General features: G+C 39.5%; 2 protein-coding genes across 2 annotated transcripts in view; one reads left to right on the forward strand and one right to left on the reverse strand.

Moving 5' to 3' along the window:
• The window catches only part of COMMD8 (COMM domain containing 8), a 9,332-nt gene extending 8,739 nt beyond the window's left edge, over positions 1–593 (reverse strand). Inside the window, exon 1 of the mRNA XM_019665774.1 lies at positions 461–593. Within this exon, the coding sequence (XP_019521319.1) occupies positions 461–526 (66 nt within the window). The 5' untranslated portion in view covers positions 527–593. The remainder of the gene's footprint in view (positions 1–460) is intronic.
• Positions 590–8,168, forward strand: part of ATP10D (ATPase phospholipid transporting 10D (putative)) — a 129,870-nt gene continuing 122,291 nt past the window's right edge. Inside the window, exon 1 of the mRNA XM_019665766.1 lies at positions 590–672. The gene's annotated coding sequence lies outside the window, so the exon portion shown is untranslated. The remainder of the gene's footprint in view (positions 673–8,168) is intronic.

Consider the following 8,168-nt stretch of genomic DNA (forward strand, 5'->3'; position numbering starts at 1 on the left):
TGAATGAATGAATGAATGAATGAATGAATGAATGAATGAATGAATGAAACCTATGTGAGAAACTACAAACCACCAACTCCACGTTGTAAGCTTGCAAAGGCTACGTGGCAGCTCCGCTCCCCAGCCCAGGGTCAGCGGGTCCCAGGCCAAGCCTGGGAGGAGATGGGTCACCCCCACCAGGGTGCGGGCGCGGCCCGGCGGAGTCTGCGTGCAAAGCATCTGGAGGGGCAACTCCAAGCGCGGGTGTGGAGGTGACGCCCCAAGTCTCGGCCTCCTCAGCTCTCTAGGGGAGCAGGGGGCCGGCCACCCAAAATCACGCCCCTGCCCCCTCCCTTCCCTGGGCGGCCGGAGCCAGCCCTGCGCTGGCCGATCGGTTGGATGGGGCTGCACCCCCGCGCCAAGCCGTCCCGGAGTCCTGGCCCCGCGCCGCCGCCGCCGCCGCCGCCTGCGCCCCCCTCACCTGCAGGCCTAACTCGGCTGGGAGCTTCTGCAGCCGCCACAAGGGCGTCCCCTCTTCCGGCTCCATCCCTAGGCGAAGCTGGAGCCTGGGTCACATGACAAGGTCCGGTGGCTCCTCTTGAGCGACGGTCCCCCACGTGATTCTCGAGTGGGGCGGGGACCCGGCGTGGAGCAGCTTGAAATCTTGTGCGCGTGCGCAGAAATACAGCCCTTGTAAGTAAGGAAGTTCCTTTCCAGCCTGGTGCAACATTACTTAAACACCCTTGTATTACTACTTTGAAGGCAGATTTGCAAATCTCTTTAACGTAGTTTGCAACTTTGTTCAGAGTTCTATTGAACTTTGTCTGCACTCTTTAGAAAGTCGTCTAATATGGGAGGTTTGACATGTCTCTTTACTGGAGTATCCTGATTTGGAAAGTGAATTAAGGGTTTACCGTGCGCGAGATTCTTTATTTAGGTTATCCAAAAAGATACTATTTTCATCCTCATTCCAAGTAATAGATAAGATCAGAGGAGTCGCTAGGGTTATCAGATTTAGTAAGTGAAAATACGGATTCTCTCTTAAACATGAAATTTCATATAAACGACGAATAATGTTTTGCATGAGACATACTTATACCAGGACTCTATTCGTTGCTTATCTAAAATTCAAATTAACTGGGTGCCCTGTTTTTTATCCGTCAACCCTAAAAGCCACCTGAGCTAAGTTAGAGGCACAGCCTGAAGTTAAAATCAGTCAGACTCCAGAGCCACACAACGCTGGACTAAACTCCAAACCCAAACAGCCTTTCTGAGATTTCTGTCTTTATTACAGCTACTCCTTTAATCAGATGCTGGAGAATTCAGCGGTGATAAGACAGTCCCTGCCATCCAGAAGAGCACATTAACTAGGAGACAGAAACAGGAATTACAATCTAATATAAACGTAATTTTTAAAAAGTGGTTTGAAATGACAAAGCATACCACAAAGGAGAAAGTAATTATTTTAGTCTGTGGGCTATGCAGAGAAGAATTTTTTCAGTAATGACGTACTTCAAGGTTTAGCTCAAATACCTTTCTCTACTCTGTGCCCCACCTCTTGTGGGTGAAAGCAATTTTCCCCTCCGAATTTTTATGGCTGTCCCTCACTTAAAATATTTATCACTCTCTAGTTCTTAATATAGGTAGGTATGTACAACTCTTGTTGTCCCAACTGAAACATAGTTGTCTTAAGACATATTGTTTTTGTGCATAGGGGCTTCTGATGTAATAGTTAATAAACAAGAAGGGACCTGAAAAACTCCTACCTAATTTATGTCCGTTAGTAAGTCTACTGAAGGCAAGGTCTGTTTCTAAGAAAAAAACGAAATTTTATATATTGTAATAGTTGAGATAAAAATATTTATCAAGCATCTACACTATGTCAAACAACTTATATATTTTATCTTATTAATCCTCACTACAACCTTGTGTGGTGGGTATTATCCCAACATTAAAGATGAAGAAACAAACTTGGTGAAGTAATATTGATCTTGTCCAAGGTCACATAGGTAGAAGTTGCAAAATCATTGGTCTGAGTCTGACTTGATGGTCTATGTACTTCGCTGGCCCTAACGAGGAAAGAAAGGCATTTTGCGGTGATATGACTTATCTAAGGCCCTACAACAGATTGCTAAACAAAGCAAATAGGCACAGCAAGAAGGGCACAAGGTTAGTCAGAGGACACAGATTTAGGTCCTGATTTTTCCTTCAGGCAACACTGGGTACTAAGAAGAATTTGGTCTTTCCTTTGGAATTTGGTTGTAACAAAATTTAACCTTTAACAAATATAGCTTCTAAAATAGTTCACAAAGTGAGAGAGGAAGGCAGCTTAATATTTGCCTTTTAATTAACAAGAGGGTCTTCTTAGATGTATAATCCAAGAGGTTTCCAAAACATTTCTGCTTCTTCTAGTCCCCATTTTTACTAGATGTGTTCTAGTCCCCATCTTCAGAATCTTATTTGTAGTGTGGTTAAAAATATAGACTCTAGAGCTAAATATAGATTGCTATCTATGTAACATTAGTGAGCTGTTTTACCTCTGTGTCTCTGGTTCCCCATTTCTAATTGGTTATAATGATAACACAGAATTTACATTCATTGTCATATATGTCAAGTTCATATATGTAAAGTTCTTAAAATAAGTCTGGCCTGGCACATAGAAGACATTATTAGATTCCCTTTTCTAAGTTGCCTTCTTTCCTATTTTATGGCCAAAGGTTAGTGGGTTCTAGAAAGGAGGGTGGTGGACAGTCTCTGCCTTGAGAATGTGATCTGCCTTTAAAACTCATCTAGGCTGCTATATAGTACTGTATAGGCAATGTAGGTTAGTGATCGCAATTGGGAGACATGTAAAAAAATCTCATAAACCTTACTGGGTGTACTTGCTGAGCTGAAACTGGAATTCAAGCTGGTTGTTTGTGGAACTGTTAATTTGGTGCTTCTGTCTCACGTTATTTGATTGGAATTTTTTTTTCATTTTGAGCTGGAAGGAAGAAGAAGGAGTTTTGTGCACCATGCCTTGGGAGAGCCATTTATTCACTCATTCTTTAAGTTATTGGTTAAACATCTACCATGCATTAGGTGAGACTGCTCAGAGAACATTAACTTACCTTCTAGTTGTGTATGCTTAGAAGCAGTCCTCAGATGATGAACACGTAAGCAATTAAGATAATGTCAGCTATTGAGAAGTATCTTGAAGAAAATGAAACAGGGTAATGTAACAGAGCGGGATGGTAGAAACATAGTTTGTAACCGATTGGTAAAGGAGTACCTTGCCAAGAAGTGGCATTTATACTAAGGGATATAGGATGAGATGGAGACAGGAAGGCAAACATCTGGGGAAAGAGAGTTGCTAGGAGAACATAGAGGCCCTGAAGTAGGAGAAAACCTGCCTTATTCAAGATAATAGCCAAAAACCTGTGTGGCTGAACTGTAGTGAGCAAGGCAAGAGAGACAGAGATGATGTCAGAAACCTAGGCTGGGTTTTTAATCAGCGAATTGATGTGAACTAGTTTGCATTTTTAAACGATTATAGAAAACAGATTTACTTTGGGAAACCAGATCTCAGGGGCAAGAGTGAAAGTGAGAGAACCAGTTTGGAGGATGTTCCAGGCTAATGCTCACTAATATAAGCATTAAACTTAATATGGCCTAATTTACATGCCCAGACTATAGAGTTCTAGGGGCTTAGATGATGGGTGGTGGCAGTGGGAACCAGATACAAAGGGAAAGGCTCAAAATATATTTTGGAGTTAACATCTATAGAACATGGTAGGTTGGATGTTTTTATAAGAGAAAGAGATGTAGAAGTAAAATCCAGACTACAGGAGAAGGTAAAGCATGTGTTGTCTGAGCCAGCTTGAGGTTTTAGGTCCTGACTGAGGGATTGAGCTGTAAACTATAGCCGCCTGGTTAGTGAGAATTTCTGAGGAACGGTGCAGTGTAGTGGTTAAGAGTACAGGCTCTGAGTCCGACAGACCTGGGTTCTAATTATATCTCTCCACTTACCAGCCACATGACCTTGGGTAAATTCTCTGTACCTCCACTTTTTCTGTTGAAGGTGGGGACAAAACTACCACCCACCTATTCAAGTTGTGAGGTTCAAATGGAATAATGCATACAGTGTGTTTAGCATTGCAGCTAAAGTATGGTTTTCCCATAGTAAAGGTTAGCTCTTATTTTTAGCCAGTAGCAGTATTACTTGGGATACAAGTAGTATGGCGCTCTGGGAACAAGGTGAGACACATTCACACACACACACACACACACACACACACACACACCCAATGGGTCTGGTGAGGAATAATTTTAGGAAGTGTAACAAAAAATTCAAATGTTTTCATAAATTCTTTTGTTAAGTAGGGTAAGTCATTATTTTTAACTACATAAAGAGGGANCACACACACACACACACACACACACACACACACACACACACCCTATGCGAATGGGTCTGGTGAGGTGCCTGGATAAGGAAGCTAAAGAGAGAAATGGAGCTGATTCATCCGTATGAACTCCCATAAATGACTGGACAGGAAGAGAGGCATTGTGCCAATAATTCAAGCACAAGCTGAGAGACTTCATAATTTGGGCATTGTGGCAGAGACTGCCATTTGTCCCCTGATATCTGTGCTCCCTGTTATAAGTTAAATTGTGCACCCCCCTCCCCCAAATTTGTATGTTGAAGTCCTAAGCCCCAGTATCTCAGAATGCAACCTTATTTGGAGATAGGGTCTTCACAGAGGTAATTATGTTAAAGTGAAGTTATTAGAGTGTGCCATGATCCAGTATGACTTGTGATGTAATGAAAAGGGGAAATTTAGACACAGATACACACAGAGGGAAGGCGGTGTAAAGAGACATAAGGAGATGGTTTGGCTCTCCAAGCCAAGGGGAGAAGCCTGGAACGGATACTTCTGTCACAGTCCTCATAAAGAACCAACCCTGCCAACATCTTGATTTTTGCTTTCAAACTGGCCAAGTCTTACCTGAACTCATCCTCTTCCAAGATCTTGCTATGTACAACCAATAACAACCATCATACACTGATAATAATCTGTTTTCCAATCTCGTTGCCTAGAACTACAACCTCAGCATGGTTTCTGCCTTTAAATTAACCAAGGCACTGCATAACATGAATCCTAGCTTTCAGCCTGCTGCCAACCACTAAACTAACTCCATATTTTAGATTATGTTTCATCAGCCTCTGACTCCTCATACCAATTTCTGTATTGGTCAGAGTAGGTTAACCTTTAACAATAGATCTAAAATACGTTTCCTTCAAATTGTGATGAACTAATCATCCTTTTTCATTCCAGGGATATTTTTGGGTAAAGAAAGAGCGGAGCATCCTTTAATCTCAACTATGAAGAAAAAACTTTGATTCTTTGACTCTCTTTTTTATCAGATGCCATATCCTTATAATTGCTTCATCTAGAGTCTTGACCAAGATTTAGGAAACACTTCTGTTTCACAGGGTTACGCTGGGAATTTTTATTCTGTGTTATTGTGGGTTGAGTCTTACTAGTAAATTTCAAATAATTTTTCTTTGTCCATAAATTCTGGGCTTCTCTCCTTTCACCCATGAACTGATATCAGTGGCTTCAGTAATTGCAATTTCTGATGAATGTTCACAGAATAAAAAAAAGCTATTAATTCATTATTTAGAGTTTACGTCATCCTTTAATAAAACAAAATTTGTCTGTAGTGTTCCACCTCTATTTTCTCAGTCCAAACTTGCCTTTCAGGTTATCTTATGACTTGAAGTTGACTAATTTGTTCACCTTAATTAAATATGTTGCAATCTAGACGTGCTTAGCCACTTGCATTGCAATCTATGTAAAATTATTCCTGCTCATAAACTGTTGAGAGAAAAGGGCCTTCAAGTTTAAATGAGTTTAATTATTGTAACCATACAGGAAATACTGAAATGTTACATTGGCATTGGTTTCATTGCATTGAAAGAAGTTACATATAGCTAATTTGTAAAGATTTAGGAAGTACTGGATTTGATCTTGTCTGTATAAACTTCAATAGATTTAGCTGCCTAGAAAAATAGTTTCATAGAAAGTCAGTTGGATAAATGTCTCGTTTCATTCTGGTAAATGAACTTAATAAACTGAAGGCCTTTATCTTTCTTTTTGAGCTTTATATGTAATTAAGAAGTGCTTTTAACCATATCTTTTTGATCAAAAATATTCTTGTAGCTTAATCCATTTGAGTTCTCCATTATCGAGATCTTTGAAACAAATAGACATTTTAATTTTAAAAGAGCAGTAGAGATGGCACATAACAGCTATTTCAGTGTAACAGTAAAGAATACAATATCTTAAAAGCTCTGAAATTGCTCTGTTAAAGTGAAATACTTGAGTGATCTGCAATTTTGGACCCCAGATATAACACATTGTAATCCAGACAATATATCCTCAGGGGTTGACAGTCTTTTCAAATGGTATGTCAAGTGCTCAGTTTGTCTTCCTGATGAAGGTTCTGTGACTGTAAGACCTACCATTTTTCAGTCGCCACCTCTTTTAATCACTGTACTGAAAGGCTCCACATCTGTCAGCTGTTAGGATTTCAACCAGTGGTTCTTAATCAAGATAGCACATTAGAGTCACCCCAGGGAATTTTTGAGTGGTAATGCTTTTTCAGTTTAAATGTGCTAAACTTTGGTTTTTAAAATAGCTTTGTAATTTACAAACCATAAAATCCTCCCATTTAAAGTACAGTTTAGCAGAGTTTTCTAAGTTTAAACAGTTGTGTAACCATCACCACAATGTACATTAAAATACAAAAGGAAAAAAAACAAAGCCTTCAGCATGTAAATGTATACATTTCTAAAGGATCTGGAAGGTTACACAACATATACATGCAGCTGCTGGAAATCGGAGCTGGAGTAGTGTTGAAAGAGACTTTAGTGTTATCTATAACATTTCATTAAAGAAACAAGAGATTGGAGGCACATAATCCAAAATGATCACTGTAATTAATTCGGAGTGGTAGGATAGTGTAAATTTGCTTTATGTTCTTTATTCTTTTCCAGATCTCTTAAATTTCCAAAAACAAAACAGAAATAAAAGCAAAGGTCACATGCCAGTCCCAAGCCAGTTCAGAGGAAGGGTAGCTCACTATCAAGGTGATCAGTCTTTCTGGTAAAAGAATAAGCAGGATTTGGAAGATGGGTTGAATATCCATAGACAGAAGGGGTAAGCATAGCAATTTAGTTGCAAGGAATCACACAAACCAAAAGGGCAGGTAATAAAACCCAATGTCAGAATATATCCAAAAATGAGCAAATTTTTAAGTCAAAATTTGATGCCAAGAAAAAAGAAATTTCTCTATATATACTATTATGAGGAATATTCAGCTCCAGAGCAAAGCAGGTACATTTTCTAAGATAGCCCCCTGTTGGCATGTTTGCTAAATTATAGAGCAGAGCAAGAGAAAAAAAGCACTTGGTCAGATAATTACAGTGTTCAAAGCCAAAATAATGTCAGAAGGCATCTAATCCCACTTCCTCTTACAGAAGAGGAAACTGAAGCTCTCAGGATTTAAAGCCACCAGTGGTCCAAACCAGACTTTGACAATAGCATCAAAGTCATCAGAATAGAATTCAAAAGGGCTCATCATGTCTTGACTTGTTTCCATAGCCAGGTAGAGTTATCCACTTGACATGCTGGAAGGGAAGGAGAATGATGAGTGGAAAATGTAATGTATGCTCTAGAGCAGCGGTTCTCAGCCTTCCTAATGCCACGACCCCTTAATACAGTTCCTCGTGTTGTGGTGACCCCCAACCATAAAATTATTTTCGTTGCTACTCTGTAACTGTAATTTTGCTACTGTTATGAATCGTAATGTAAGTATCTTTTTGTTTTCTGATGGTCTTAGGCGACCCCTGTGAAAGGGTTGTTGGACCCCCAAAGGGGTCGTGACCCACAGGTTAAGAACCTTTGCTCTAGATATTAAGTTTTTAAAATGCACAGATGAAGCAGATACTTCTATAAATTCATTTTTGTTAAATCCATTTTATTCTAACCTATTCTTATACAAAGAAAGAATATTTTTTTTAAAAATCAAAGAAATTTTAGCATAGATTAAATTATGCAAATTGAGAACATATAAAAGGATAACATGAACCCGCTACCTTAAACTCTGTGAAAGCTGGCTTAATGGAATGTATATATTCAAAA

This window comes from Hipposideros armiger, unplaced genomic scaffold (assembly GCF_001890085.2).
Source record: "Hipposideros armiger isolate ML-2016 unplaced genomic scaffold, ASM189008v1 scaffold_452, whole genome shotgun sequence".
NCBI classification, from domain to species: Eukaryota; Metazoa; Chordata; class Mammalia; order Chiroptera; family Hipposideridae; genus Hipposideros; species Hipposideros armiger.